The 16,428-nt window shown below is 32.3% G+C and overlaps 1 protein-coding gene across 1 annotated transcript; it reads left to right on the forward strand.

The window, feature by feature from the left end:
- Positions 1-216: 216 nt before the first annotated feature.
- LOC120770526 (mitochondrial folate transporter/carrier) lies at positions 217-14,236 on the forward strand. Its single transcript, XM_040098073.1, has 6 exons — positions 217-1,474; positions 8,841-8,994; positions 9,068-9,317; positions 9,396-9,509; positions 11,161-11,306; positions 13,733-14,236. Exons 1-6 carry the CDS (start codon positions 1,321-1,323, stop codon positions 13,866-13,868), a joined length of 954 nt encoding a protein of 317 aa, XP_039954007.1. The 5' UTR covers positions 217-1,320; the 3' UTR covers positions 13,869-14,236.
- Positions 14,237-16,428: the final 2,192 nt, after the last annotated feature.

A 16,428-nucleotide genomic window follows, 5' to 3' on the forward strand; every position in this document is an offset into this window, starting at 1 on the left:
TGACATTATAGAAATTCAAAAATAATTATAAGAATTTTATATAGAAATTTTTTTTTGTTTCGATTCCTAGTGAAAAACAATATCAGCGATAATTTATTTAGTGGAGTGGCAACGCGATTTAAAGTGTTGCATTTCCGACCCGTATCAGCGAAACCGGTTTTGGCATCTTGCGATGCCAACCGATATTATTGTGCGCTGTCAACTATTTCAGCAGTCACATTTTGACATTTGCTGAGTACAGTTTGGAAAATTTATAGTGTGAAAAATTCTTGAATATTCGCAAGCTAAATAATAAAAAATATTTTCAGTAAGAAATAAAATAAGTCAATTGAAGTGTAAACAAATAAATGTTGAGGAAAATCAATAACCCTTGGAATAACAGCTAGAGAATAATAATTACAAGTTCAACAAAGAAAATTGCAGACTGCGGAGAATTACATAATTTATTTAAATAGCTTATAGAAAATGCAAAAAGGAGTGGAATACAGGAATATAAATGAAACTTTGGGAGATTTTTATTAAACACGACTTATTGACGATTTTGTGAATTTTTCCACGACTGAGTTAACGGGTCGATGAAATTTCATCATCAATACAGAGGCAGAGCCGAAGACAAAATACAGTCGTGAGCAAAGAAAACGATTCATAAAGGAGTTTTTCATATATATACTGAAATAAAAAGAATTGCAGCAATTACTTACTCCACGGGAAGATGTTTAGCAGTCATTTTACAAAAGAATTATCTATTACACTGAAAGGCGAAAACGGGAGCTTTTTAGTTAGTAAAAAAGACGAAACCAGTGCCAGAACTGAATCGAGCAGCTTAGCGGAGCAGTTACGCACAAAGAATAAGGAGTTCCTTTGATCAAATAAATATTAGAATACATATTCAAAATAGTATCTATTATATAGTTTGACACTAATAACAATTAGAAACTAAAAATTGCTGCGGGAACAGCACATTCGCCAAAGAGCTATGAAGTTTTGATATAAAAGTAAGAGATAACTCAATTTTAGAATTATTTAATTGAATGAATGGAAAATAATCGTTCTGCTGTACGTGTGAAAATTATAGCACAGTTTAAAACTGTATTAAGGAACTTAGAAATATTAAAAAGCCAATAAGCAAACTACAAAAAGCACAAAGCGCTGCAGTTCGAGTAGTCGGTTATAAAAATATAAGGATTAATATACACAGTTTGTATATAAAAGTTATACGAGTGTCCAACTGGACACAAAATAGACAAAATTACCGACACCAACAAAAAAACATCAAAAATTTCGCCGAAGGAACAGGAAGATAAAAAGGACTCTGCAGAAATGGCTGCCATGAATACAAAGTCTACCAAATTTGGAGGGAAACTGAATTTATCCTCTCATGTAAAATATGAGCATTTAGTAGCTGGCATTTCGGGTGGCGTAACGTCGACGCTAATATTGCATCCGTTAGACTTGATAAAAATTCGTTTTGCTGGTAAGTTTCCTTTTAACAATCAATCCCAATATTAAATGTATAATATAGAACAAATACATTTTATATAGGTAAAAAGTACGCAAATAATATTACTTTCTGAGTTAGAAAAAAATTATTATTCGAATGGTAATGAAAACGTATTATGCCTTCATTTGACAAATAATTGAATTATTATCAGTCGGTAAATTTTTACTGGCTTGTTATATATTAATCTTTCGTTGATAAAATATCTAAGAACGCGTGCTATAGTCATCATCCATTTTAGCGATTTGACTACGACGCAAAAAATTTAAAGTCAATTAATTCAAACCAATTAAAAATTGAATAATAATTATAGATGTCTAGAACAACTTTATCTCTCTTTTGCCAGTTATATATATGTTTTGCCGAGTACAATGTTCAAATACTAATGTATGTACGTTTGTACGCCAATGCGTTTCCTGAAGTAGTTAACTAATAGCTTGACTAAATAATCGCCCACAGCCAATGCTAGTTCGCACGAGTCTGGAACGTGATAACAGTTCATATGAAAATGGAAATTTTGCCAAACCTAGTAAAATAAAATAAATAAAGCACTATAGAATGACAGAATTAATTTTATAAAGCAAACAAATGGCGAATACTCGCAACCAAAGCTACAGCAAACTTATTGCAGACATCATCGCAAATATTGTAGCGATATATGTACATATGTATTTAATTTCATACACGCGCGGAGGTATTTAGATTCATATTGTTTGGTAATGTATACAATTCGCATTAAGCCGGCTTGTGTGTACATGTGTATGTGTTTACGTAAATATAACACATCAAGTGTACATGGTTTTTTCCGTTGACTTCACCATGGTCAGCTAGTTTCTCCGTATATTATGAACTGATTAATCAAAGAATATAAAATACATACTGAATTTATAAAATTAAACTTTAAATAAAATATTATAAAGTGTGGGGCTGTAAAAGCCCTTATATCAGTGACCGTAAAATGGAGTTCTTGAATTTGTAGATACAAAATTCTAGAAGTAATCAACAATAAAAATTATGGCCTAAAATAAAATAAAATGAAAACAAAACACAATTGCACACTGAACGGGATTGGGGAATAACACTCGATTCAACTTGTTTTTGTTTAATTTGTTTATTACTAATTCATTGTTAAATGCTATTAACGCCCCGATTATTGATTTTACTTTAGTTTATATGCATCAGAGACTTGTTGTCGACCAAAGTTGTTTACCGCTATTTCTGAACCATTTAAATTGTTATGAAAACGAATTTTATTTATTATAGTTACAAAAAGCTTGTGCCGATAATTATCGGAACATGTCAGCTGATGACACTGTCGCACCAATCTTTTTTTTAAATATGTATGTGTTTTTCTTATTTTATAACTATTATTCATATTTTCTCGGAAACTGAAGGGTTCAGCTTATCGTTGGGTAAATTCTGTCGATTGACGTCAATAGTTATTTGCACGTCTTTGTTTTTAAACGAAAAATTAGTTAACAACACAATCGTGCGTCTTTAGTTATATGATATCAGCCTTACAGGTTTATGTAAACATATTTGTTTTTAACTTTGGCGAATTGCGTTTAGAGCTGGCGATTGTAAAGTTATTAAGCTATTTACACATTTTACGCACTGTTTACGTTATTTTCATTTGCTACAACCACTTCCGTTTAGCGTCTGTAAACATGTAATTCATTTCAACCGTCTGTGTCCAACCGGTGCATCGTTTTATGTATTAACGCAAAGTGAAATGGAAAAATTTAATAAAAATTTTTCAAGCAAATAACCCTGATGCCTAAGTTGTATTGCTTTGTAACAATATGTGCTTAATGTATAGGAAGTAATTGCTGATTGGTTTCAATGGCACGCCTGACTGACGGTACTAATCCACATTATTTTTCCAACTAGTCTAGTTGTTTCTAGTTGTAATTGAAATTTGTTTTTGTGTATATTATTTACATTGATTATTTTCTATTAAGCGGTCAGTAAACCAAATATTGTTGCCTACACTTTTAATTATTAACTGAAAATCACTTGGATGAAAAATATTGTCATGCATATTTTAATCTACTAATCTAAATTTTTTTTTTAATTTAGAAGTTTTTGAAACCTTAGGTTATTCTTATTGGATATTCTTTTATCTCAGCTCTCATATTTGCTAATGTAGTCTATTAGAATGCCAAATAAACCATTTTGTATATGAAAAACATTCTTGTCTGTCAGCTGTTCAATACATAAAAGATTACGTCTCGTGTATTTAATACTTGCCATTGTGAAAAATGCCACAGATTGAGTAACGACATTCTTGAGAAATCTCTAATGACACGCTAGTTTCTTTGTGTGCACCATATGTACATACATACTTACATACATACAAGTATGTACTTAACAATTGATTTGTTATTGTGTTTTGTTTAGAGGCATCAAACAAAAGTTCATACATACATCACTGGGGGAGAATATTGTTTCAGTAACAAAGTGTTCAGCTTTATTAAAATAATAAAGAAATACATTTGAACTGAAATTTCTCGAAAAATATTCCTCATAAAAAATTCAATTTAAATTTTGTTAATTTCAGACTAATTTCTATACATATGTATGTATGTAGTGTGTGCATAAAATTTGTTTATTTATATGTACATTCAAACATCACGTGATTTCAACACTGCCATGATACCTATATTCATTATTCAAACAACAAACACAGACAATGCTAAAGTGAAAAAGAGTTAAAAACTCGTATGACTACTAAAAGCAAAAAAAACCTAGCCTATGTCTGCATTTACTCTCTAATATACCTATCTATGTACATATATACTTATGTATCTCCATCAATGTTTATTATTCGATACGTTCTTTGTAGTATATACTACGCTCCTGTCTATTTGAAATGTTTGCTTCTTTCATACTCAGCCCGTTGCTGTGTGCGCTGAGTGATCGAGTGTACTATGTATATCAGCGTGTTGCTAAGCGCTTTCAAGTGATTTTGCCCAGGGTTCGTAAACATTTGCTTCGTTGCCTCGGTTTTTCTGTCGCACCCGTCCGCCCGTCAGTAAGTACTGGCTATAAACTGTTGAATTGGGTGAGTCATCTCATTTGACTGTGCAAAAGCAAAACTTCAAAATGCAACTGCCACAGCGAGCTGGAAACCTGAATATTGCTTTGTTTCGACTGTTTAGTTTTTTGTTTACACGGAAAATATTGGTGCACGCACTCACTTCCTGACTGTTGCCCCATTGCAATGTTTTTTAGCCGGCTGTTAACTTACATTGAACAATGTTGTCAACCTATTGACGTGTATTATAAACATTTATTTATGTTTTTTGTTTTGTTATGTGTTCATGTTTCCATCAGTTTTACTATCTGGGTTTTTTTTTTAATTCGTAAGTTTTGTCGTGTATGCAGTCAATTTAAGTTTTTTTTTTTTTTTATTTTAATCATTTGTTTGAAAAGACCTCCAAATGCAGTTTTTAAGTTTCGTATACATATGAGTCAACACGTGTGTTTCGGTATTACATATGTACTTATGTATGTATAAGTAATAATCCAATGATTAGATACTAGTTTTTGTATTTTTATACGCTGAACAGGATGTATCAATTTTGTAACACACACCCAGAAGGAAACGTGTAATGTCCTACAAAACCTGTAAAGCGTGACGATCTGGCTTGATTTAGCCATATCTGTCTGTATATATGTATGTACATAAGTATGTGCATGCGTAAACTAATTCATCAGTTTTTGGAATATTGATCTGAAATGCCGCATACGGACTTTTCTTCTCAAGAAGCTGCTCATTTGTCGGAACTGTCGATATCGGAACAACGTTTCGACGACAGTCGGGTCTACGTAACCGAAACAGACCTGGATCTTTTATCCGGTTAAGGTCTGTAAACCCGGCAGAATTCTGCTGTTCCAACAACAACAACGTAGCTGGCATACCAACTGAACGCTCGGAAGTGCTTGCTTAGAAAACTTTATTTGTCCAGACATTCTTCCAAAATTTGCCGCGGCTTATTGTCCAATGCAAAGGTATAATTAATCTTAAAAGAAAAAGTTCAGATTGGATCACTATAACTGTCATACAAACTGATAGATGGCGGTCCAGTTCTTGTAAGGAATTTTTTGCGTTTGTGAAGGGTATTACAGTTTCGGTGCAATCGAAGTTAACATTTTGTCTTGTTTTTTTAATTGTTTTCTGCTTTTGCGTCTTCTACTTCTTTCTTATATTTTTTGTAATTTAAAAAATGCACATCTAAATAAAAAACTGGTTTTTCTGCACACATAGACTTGCTAGCTTCTATGAGCGAGTTGATGTGGTCGCCTCAAGCCCAGCTCAAGGCCGGCAAATCACCTGTAAAATTTGTTGCCAACTAAATGACTGCACTTTGTGCTTATGAGTGGAGGACAAAAATTTTGCAGTATTACAATTTATATTAATTTCTAACAGAATATTGCAGTTCGTTCTCCATTACTTTAATTAAAAAATACAAGAAATATTCGTGTCAGCAGCGAAACTATTAACCACTTACGTAAGCAACTCGTAGAAGTGCGAATCAGCTAATGAAATTGTAATGTCTAAAAATAGCTATTTCGATGTGAAAACATCGTGTGCGTAAACGTGCCAGTGACGAGCCCCTTTTTTTGAGCACATGGCCATTTTTTAGCCAAATGCTGCGAAAACAACTAAGAAACTGCTATACAGACTGTACAGCGAAGTTCTGAAGTTGTTTTGCTCATCATACTGAATTGAGTTTTTATTACCGTTATTGTTTTTTTAGCTTAGAATGTTGTCAACACTTGAAGTTGTTCTTTATTTTTTGCCACATGTACATTAACGGTCCGGCGATAACGAAATATAATTATTATAAATGTTTTTGCCGAAACTGACATGGCTTATCTAATTGCTATCTAATGGCTCATGTCAAATATGAACGCTTGCATTTTGTAAATAAGGCTATAATGTTAAATATGCAAATATTTACATATATATTCCATCAAATAATAAATATAATAGAAAAATAATGATTTATAAACAGCAAAAGTTTAGCACGTTGTGGTGCCTGAAAATAACTAAATATAATATATACATACATTTATCATTATTCTGATAAGCGTTTTCATAAATATTAGTGATCTGTTCGGTCGGGCGATAGCAGCTATTAATTTTTGCATGTTATTATTATTATTTTTTTTAACAGCTGAGTTGATGGGTATTTAGCATTAATAACTTGCTACTAAGCGATAGCAGGTTGACTATTAAAAATATCTGATGTTTTTGTGTTAATTATATATTTTGTTATTGTCTCACATTCGAATATTAGACAATGGGCCAAGGGTTACGGACGTGAGAATAACAAGCAAGTGGTATAAAATTTTTTGCATTGAGTTTTTGTTTTTAAGGGTGACAACACATTCTGTAGATTTTACTTTTAATGAAAGTAAAGTAATTCCTCATGGTATTTAAAGAAAAGTAATGCATTATTCTAACATTCTGTTTTTTAAAAGCGTTATGTATACTAAAAATATTAAGTTTTAAACTTATTTAGAATTAAATTTTTTTTTATCAGCGTTTAAAATAATATATGAAAATGGTTTTTCCTTAATTTGCAGTTCATTTCATTTACTTTTTTAAATTGAAACAAGGAAAAACATTAATTTCGTTCGAACGGTTTCCATTCAAAAAATTTATTTTGATCGGTCAGTTTCTGTCGATGCAATATGCTATTGTGATCTTATCTGAATAATTTATTTGAAGATTGAAAGGTTGCTTTTGTCAAATTTCGTGAAGATATTTGGTCAAATAAAAAAGGTTTCCGTACAAAAACTTGATTTTGATCATTCAGTTTGTAGGGTAGCTGTATGCTATATTGGTCCGATGTCGACAGTTCCGACAAATGGTAAGTTTTTTGAGGAGAAAACTGCGTATGCCAAATTTTAGATCGATATCTCGAAAACTGAGAAAGTAGTTGGGGTATATACCGACAGACGGATATACGCGCAGACGAACTGACAGTCATGGTTAAATCGACTCAGCTCGTCGCCAATCTTTTATATACTTGTATATACATATGTATGTACATATATGTATGTACTTGATAGGGTCTTCATCGTTTGTTTGTGGGTTTTACAAAAACTTCCTGACAAACTTAATACGAGTATACCCTGTTCAGGGTATAAAAATGGTAATGTTTGCACTTTCATCTAAACCCACTTGATTTATTTCTTTATACATACATATATACGTGTGTATGTGTACATATGCATACAAATATTTTGTCCGTTTGTTTTTTAAAGCGACTATCTGTAGCTAAGTGCGCAAGAGGGCTCGTCTGTGGTAACAAAAAATGTATTTGACGTATGCAGTTATTTGTGATGTGACACATACATATGTACAAATGTAAATAGATATATGTTATAAAAAGAGAAATAAACTTAATTACTACATATGTATGTATTTATGTTTGTTATATATTTTTTCTTGAGTAAAATATATTTTTTGCAAATATTTTTGTTATCGTTGTTGCTATGGGGTTGACAATTTTAGGAACTCTTCGGCATTTCTTGTTTTGCAGGTAGACAAAGACATTTTCTGAGTGTTTATATTAGAATTCATTTAATTTCCCATCATATACTATATGTGGTTCTATATATCGTCACTAAAAATACATAATAACGTAACATCACTTTTCAAAAATTTACAGGCGAAGAAAAATCGATATAATAGAGACTCCTCATATTGAAATAAAACTTGAGTATTAATTATAAAATATATTGATTATCATACTCTCATATTGAAATAAAATTACAGTTTTCGTTATAAAATGGTTATATATTGGTTATTATATCTGATAACGATTTTAAATTTTTTTTGATGATATGTTGTTTTGCATTTTAGGTGACGATATGTGTCTACTATGTGTAGAAAATTAAATTTGTGCTACGAAATCATGCACCAGAATTTTGTGAATAAATTATACACACATTTCTTATATTATTTTGTTGAAAAGAACTAATTTATATTAAAGAATTATTTTATTTAGAAAAAATACTATATGACAAGCGAGAAATACGAATTTGAATTCGAAATAATACAATATTTTCTCGAAAGCAGACACCCGTTAATACAAATTTAGCGTCAGCATGTAAATACAAATATACTGACGTCAATGCCAACAAACCGTGCTCCCATTACCCGTGTGGTGTTAAATTATACAACACCTATACATAATTAGCTAGGTCTTACGTTTATTAAGTAGAAACTTTATAGTATTAGAACATTAACAAATGAAAAAAAAAATCAAAAAGTTGAACCACAAAAATGAATAAAACAAACAATTTCCTTTCTACAATCTTACAGTGAATGATGGACGCACAACCACAGTACCACAATATAGCAGTCTGAGCAGCGCATTCTCAACCATCTTCCGACAGGAAGGCTTCCGCGGCCTATACAAGGGTGTCACACCAAATATCTGGGGTTCAGGTTCCTCGTGGGGTCTCTATTTCATGTTGTAAGTATTTGTGCGCATGTAAACGCCTGAATATCAAATTAATTTATGCGTTTTTCATATTATATTTTTACAGTTACAACACAATTAAGACCTTCATTCAGGGCGGTAATACGACACAGCCATTGGGTCCGACATTGCATATGTTGGCCGCTGCTGAGTCTGGTGTGCTCACGCTGATTCTTACAAACCCCATTTGGGTGGTGAAGACCCGTTTGTGCTTACAATATGGCGCTGAGGCTTCGAGCAAACACACTGAATATCGCGGTATGGTGGATGCGCTGGCGCAGATCTACCGCAAGGAGGGTGTACGTGGTTTGTACCGGGTAAGTTTGTTAAATGATAAATATTACTATAAAATATATATTAATTTTTTGTTGTTTTGTTTTAATGTTTAATTGCAGGGCTTTGTACCCGGCATACTTGGCGTGTCTCATGGTGCTTTGCAATTCATGACCTATGAGGAGATGAAGAACTATTACAATACATACCGCAAATTGCCGATCGATACGAAATTGGTAAGTAAAAAAAAAAATTTTTAAATATAAAAAAAGTAAAAAAAACAATTGTTTATAAAAAAAAATTTAAAAATTTAAAAAATTAAAAAAAATAATTCAAAATCTTAAAAAAATTAAAAATTAAAAAAAATTAAAAATAAAAAAATTTAAAAAAATGTTAACATTTAAAAAAATTACAAAAAAAAAATTAGATTAATAATGGAAAAGCGTAAGCCACACCTTTATTCCTATTATTAATTATTATATTTTTTGCAACAAAAAAAAAAACAAAAAATACGCAATTTTAGCCTACACGCGTCTTACTTATTTTACCCATCCGTAATACACATGTTTATACATATTGACTAGTTAGAATCTCAATTTGCATATCCTTCGCCTATATAAGCTACATAACTATAAGAGCCCATACAAGCATCACATGATTTGCTGATGGCCACACGCGCAATTTTCCGCTCTTCATTCTTAAAATGTGTGAATGAGTGTTTTTCTTTTGGCCATCATCCAAATAACACAATGTACAATATGTATAGCGTGTGTTTGACTTTGAAATGTACTTGTATGTCGAGCGACTTTTTCGCAGAAATTTGTCTGTTTGCTTATTTGTTATCTTTATCACAAAAATGATAACACGGAGTCAATATGCCACAAACATTCGTACGTTGCACTTTTTTGTTAATTACTTTCTGCCGAAAAACATGGTAATAAATTTTGCTTATACCGAAGTTTTTTTTGTTGTTCAAGCACAAGTGCTTCCTTTCCAAAGCGATTTAATTAAACTGTTACAGGTAACAGTAAATGATTACGGGCGTGGAAGTGGGGGAGTGTGTGGTGGACTTTTGTAATAATTTCATAAATTCGCAAATAAAAAAAAAACGTTAACTTCGGTCGCACCGATATTATGACCTTTTCAAACGTAAAAGTTACTAATCAATAATTAGTGAAGTTAACTCCGTTGCTTACTCCCAGTTAATCCTCAAAATTTTAAAGAGTTAGTTGCATTTTAGTTGGCGGCATCATTGTTAAAAATGGCCAATCTCAATCTATTGTGAATGAAAAGCATGAAACTCTGACAGCTGTTTTTCAAATTAATATTACAGTGGTTTGATTTAAAAAAATGCTACGGAAATTGTACCGTTGCCTTGTATAATAATCCATGCTAAATTTCATGGAGTTATCTCTTCAAAAAGAAGTTCATACAAGAACTTAATTTTGATCGTTAAGTTTGTATGACGGCCATATGCTCTAGTGATCCGATATCGACGCTTCTCACAAATAAGCAGCTTCGTAGTGAGAAAGACCGTATGCAAAATTTCAAACCGATATCTCAAACTAAAGGACTAGTTCGCGTATGTACAGGCAGACAGGGAGATGGACATGGCTGCCATCGACGCTGATTGGTACGCTGATCATTTATATGTACTTTATAGGGTCTCCGAATTTCCCCCCTGGGTGTTAAAAACTTAATATATCATGTTAAGGATATAAAATAAATGGAAGTAACTAATGCGCAATATTTAAAATACTTATAATTTAATTTTAAAAATGTTAGAAGCATATTTTATTATATTTTTTTTAAATTAATTTAAAAATTTGTAACATTTTATAATTCCCATTTATTTCACGCATATTTCCTCACAATTTGTTTTTGCAGGCCACATCGGAGTATTTGGCATTCGCTGCTATATCGAAGCTTATCGCTGCTGCCGCCACATATCCCTATCAGGTGATACGTGCACGCATGCAGGATCATCATCTTAATTACACAAGTTCATGGGATTGCATTAAGCAAACATGGAGGTACGAACGTATGCGTGGTTTTTATAAAGGCCTAGCACCATATTTAGTTCATGTCACACCGAATATTTGTATGGTCATGCTTATTTGGGAAAAATTAACCAATTAAAGCATTGTGTATAGATTAAGTGAAGTAATATACAGTAAAGTGAAGAGAGTGAAAGAAAGCAAGCAAGTTAGCGAATAGAAGTGTAAGATTCGCGTGTGAAACGATTTTCCATTAAGTAGATAAGAACTTTACTGAAACAAAACATAACAAAAAACAACAACATATGCGCTAAAAAATTGAAAGATCGAATATTCAAAAAATTTTTCCACTATAGATATATATAAACTACTTGCAGCATTTTAATTAGAAATGTGTCTAAATATATTTGCTTAATACATATGTATATATATAGTATTGCTTACACTTATGAGAAAAAAAAACACAAAATAGAATGTGACGTCAGCTTATAAGTAGCTGTAAGAAACTAAAGATTTGCAATTTATTGGCGACGGAGAAGCGCATAGTTTATTGACTTAACGGAAAACAAGCGTGCTTTTTGCAGCGAAAACTACACCATGCAGTAAAATTGTTGGAAGTTTAATTAATAATATTACTTTCGATTATTCATTTCTAATGCATTTGGTTTAGAGCAAAAGTAAAAAACTGCTGCGTTTGAGAAATAGTTTAAATTTTTTGTTTGTAGTTGAATTAAGTTTTTTTGTATTATGTATTTTTAATTACTTTTAATATAAATATTTTATTGATTTTTATTTTTTTTATTTAAATTTGTTTTTTCAATTTTTAAGTTTTTTTTCAATTTAAAATTTTTTTACTTTAAAATTTTTTTTTTTAATTTAAAAATTAGTTTTAATTAAAAAAATTTTTGTTTTAATTTTTAAATTTTTTTTTTAATTTTTTTAAATTTTTTTGTTAAGTTTTTCTTTTACTCTCTCTCTTTTTTTTCTCTTCTAATGTAACTGCTGTTTATTTGAAATAATTTTAAGTTAAAGATTCCAATAGCTTGTAGAGAAACTTACTAAATAGACATTAGTCCATAAGTCTTCTCTTCATGTTGGCATACAAAAAAACAAATATCATAATTTATTCTTCTCATCACTGAAACCGCCAATCTGTACAACTTAATTACATAAGTCCAGACCATTTACTAATTTAATAAAATCGAAATAGTATATTTTAAAATTGTGTAAATTTAGAAAAATTATACAGCAACTATTTTTCTATTTTTCTTGTAAGTTTAATCGAAAGCAAATGTATGTTGTCGGCAATTGTGATACAAATTTTCTTGTTCGTATTCTTGCGTAGTTATGTATATGAAATGAATTGGCTTGTAGTTGACGAATAATAAACGAAAAGGAAATAAGCATAAACGTCAAGCAACAGATTTAGGTTATTTAAAATATGCATGTCCATAAATATATTGCATGACAAAAAAACAAAAGAAAAAAACTTCAGTCTTGAAATTTCGTATTTTCGTTTATAAGTTAATACGCGTAACTTATGTAAATGTTGGAACTTATGGTCCGTAAGCTGCAGTATCATAATCTATACGTACATTTATATAAGCTATTAACTTTATCTATATCCTAAACGTAATATGCACAACGAGTTCTCAAAAAAAATTATAAAAGAATATAACAAAAAATATGAAGTAAATATCTTGCACAATAAAAGTAAACAAGCCGTATAACACTTTTAATGAGCTCAAAATCCACTTATTTAAACTTAGCATAAGAAAAAAATAAAAAAAACATATGTTTATAGTTTTTAAGTAATTAATTCATTTGGCAAAAAGATTCTTCACAACTTCTTATGTAAAGAAAAATGTAATGTTCTATTACAAATGATGAAAAAAAAATGAAAATATTAAAAAAAAAAAGCTTTTATGAAAGCATAATTATATCTGTCAAGATGGTAAACACATACTTGAAGCGTTCAAAAAAGGTTTTATTAACTTAAAGTACGAATAACGGTAGTTTTTCAACTTGCTAGGTGCTCGTAGTTGGTGCCCATTCCTGCCGCGTTTATGCCTGCGGTGAGTGTGCGTGTGTGATCGAACTTGTTTAGCGCCTTTAACATGCTTTTGGTCACATGCCCAAGCTTGCCGTACCTGTGGGCCTCAACCCACAAAAAAAATATAAAAAACAGTAAAATGTAAGCAGCTCACGAAAAAAGTAAGTAGTGTGCACGTGCTTCAATCTTAACCAATTCGCAACTGTGGTAAATTAATTGTAAAATTTTACATATACATATAAACCATTATAAAATGTAAGTCTTGAAACAGTTTTGCAGAATCTATTTGCTAATTGAATGAAAATTTAAAATACTGCTTGCACGTTCGTTGGAGGTAAGCGTCTTTGTACACCATTTATTAATTAATCTTCGCATTTTATTTTCTTTTCTCGCCCCAAACTAATTGCAGATACGAAGGTGCGGTCGGTTTCTACAAAGGTATCCAAGCCAGTTTGACGCGGGTGCTGCCGGCGACGATGATAACGTTTGTTATATATGAGAATGTGTCGCACTATTTGTTGCAAAGATCGAAGACCAAAACATAAGGACGCCAAGAAGTCGTTCAACAAAGAGACTAAACCAAAAATTAACTAATTCCTTCGGTTTAAATAGCTTTATATACTAAGTGTTTAGTAGTTATATTTTATTGTTACCTAATATGAACTAATTAAGAAAGCTACTCTGTAATATTAATATGATATGCCAGTTTTAGTTACGTTTTTCTTCTGTATGCTTATGAATTTTCTAATTATCAAATTGGGTTCCGTTTTATGCGTGATTGCGTCACCGCAACCCTTTCTTCTTCTTTGCCTGTGTAAGATAATACAACGCACGCTGAAATTGATTCGGTATCATTGTCTATCAAATATGCTATTTTCCTATCAATATCGGCGTTGGTCAAACTCCGTAAAAATCCTATTCCAATTGCTAATTTTAAGCCTTCTTCTTATAAATTTTGTAATATCGACTTCACGTAAGTGTTAAATTTTATTTGTTAAATAAAAGCATCTACTTCCAAATGTGATATAACGAAAAAATATGTGTTCTGCTTACTCTCGCTCTCTTTCAGCAAAAGTAAAGTCTTGTGTTCAGCAGTTGTTTACGGCTCTAGGCAGGTCGGCATAGCGTTGATCGAACAATGCTACATATGTATATACACATAAACATATATATTTGTATATATGTGTGCTGTTGGTTGCGTGTGCCTATATAATTTGCTTGTGCCTAAAAGTATGTTATATTTATATTCTGCTAATGTCATAACGCTTGAATGTAGGCATCACTATCTCACTTGTCAGTTTTCTGAGTGATTTCGGAGTATTTAAATTATATTCTAAATCAATTTTAAATACATATTCAAATTTCTATAACGTAACTGCATAAGAATTATTAAATTTCCATTAGTATCTTGATACTAGAAAACGTTTTTCATAATAAAGCCATATCGACAAGCCATATTCCTGCGATTTTAATGAATGCTAAAACGTTACAAATATATAATCTTTGATCCACATCGTATTCTCATGCCTTTCACTGCTTGTTTGCGACAGGCACAATAGGTGTAATAAAAGATATCCATAATTTTTCCAATAGTAATCGGTTACTTACGTTTTAGGTTACGTGGTTTACGCTATATGGCGTAAGAGAGATAAGTTTTCGTAATAAAAGAACTTCTCAGATAGATTTATGCTACTCGTATGACACTGTCAGGAAGGTTTTGCTATGTGTTTGGTGATTTTGGCAGGGAATCTTCTAAGGATGCGCTGCTCCCTTACGCCCAAACTCTAAATGCGGAGCTGTACTGTCAACAATTGCACCATCTGAAGTAAGCAATCGCTCCAAAGTAGCCAACTTTGGTCATTCAGAGAGGATTTGCATTCGATCAGGACAACGTCAGTCCCAGCATCGATAGTGATTCGCCTAAAGCACCGGGAGTTTGGCTGGCATGTTCTTATCCACCTTATATTAGATCTGGCATCAAGTGATTGCTGCTTGTACTTGTCTATGACTAACGATTTTGCTGGTGAATTTATGAAAATCGGTGGTTCTGCTTTTGGCCAAAGGGCCAAGGGTTTCTATGAGAGTAGTATTATGAAATTATCTACAAAATGGCAATACGTTATTGAATTGGTCCGATCTGAACAATGATTGTAGTTTCGCTTTGGGCAATAATCCTTTGACATGGAGATTTCTCGTCAAATAAAAAGTTTTCCGCACAAGAACTTAATTTTGACCTAAAAAATGAGCAACTAGTTCACGTTTATATAAACTACGGCTAAATCGACTCAGCTCATCACGCTGTTCATTTATATTTATACTTTATAGGCACACCAATATTATTGGCCTTAACAACCGCGCCGTTAGTTCTGCTTTTTCTAGAATGATGGTGAACGATGGCAAGACGAAATATCTCCTGTCATCAAACAAACAGCCGTCGCACTCGCCACTAGGCACCCACATCACTGTTGACCTTCATAACTTCGAAGTCGTAGATAATTTCGTCTAACCTGGAACCAACATCAACTCCAACAACAACGTCAGTCTCGAAATCCAACGCACTATAACTCTTGTCAACAAGTGCTACTTCGGACTAAGTAGGCAATTGAGAAGTAAAGTCCTCTGTCGACGAACATAAACCAAACTCTATAAGTCACTCATAATTCCCGTCCTGCTGTATGGTGCAGAAGCATGGACGATGAGAACAACTGATGAGTCGACGTTACGAGTTTTCGAGAGAAAAGTTCTGCGAAAGATGTATGGCCGCGGCGAATATCGCATTCGATGGAATGATAAGCTGTAGGAGATATACAAGTACGACGACACTAATATAGTTCAGCCAATTAAAACACAGTGGGTACGCTGGCTAGGCCATATCGTCCGAGTGGACGAAAACACTCCAGCTCTGAGAGTATTTGACGCAGTACCCGCCGGGGAAAGCAGAGGAAGAGAAGGACCTCCACTCCGCTCGAAAGACCAAATGGAGAAGGACTTCGGCTTGGAATCTCCGGTTGGCGCCACTTTGCGAAATGAAGAAACGACTGGCGCGCTATTGTTAACTAAGAAGAAGAAGCAGGGACACCAATGTTTTCTTCTGGATGTTACAAA

This window comes from Bactrocera tryoni, chromosome 3, assembly GCF_016617805.1.
Source record: "Bactrocera tryoni isolate S06 chromosome 3, CSIRO_BtryS06_freeze2, whole genome shotgun sequence".
NCBI classification, from domain to species: Eukaryota; Metazoa; Arthropoda; class Insecta; order Diptera; family Tephritidae; genus Bactrocera; species Bactrocera tryoni.

Bases quoted from the DNA above. Each gene is read 5' to 3' on its own strand.
- LOC120770526 (XM_040098073.1), top strand. From the start codon at position 1,321: ATGGCTGCCATGAATACAAAGTCTACCAAATTTGGAGGGAAACTGAAT. The intron at 1,475-8,840 runs GTAAGTTTCCTT...ACAATCTTACAG, and splicing joins GATAAAAATTCGTTTTGCTG to TGAATGATGGACGCACAACC. The intron at 9,510-11,160 runs GTAAGTAAAAAA...TTGTTTTTGCAG, and splicing joins TGCCGATCGATACGAAATTG to GCCACATCGGAGTATTTGGC.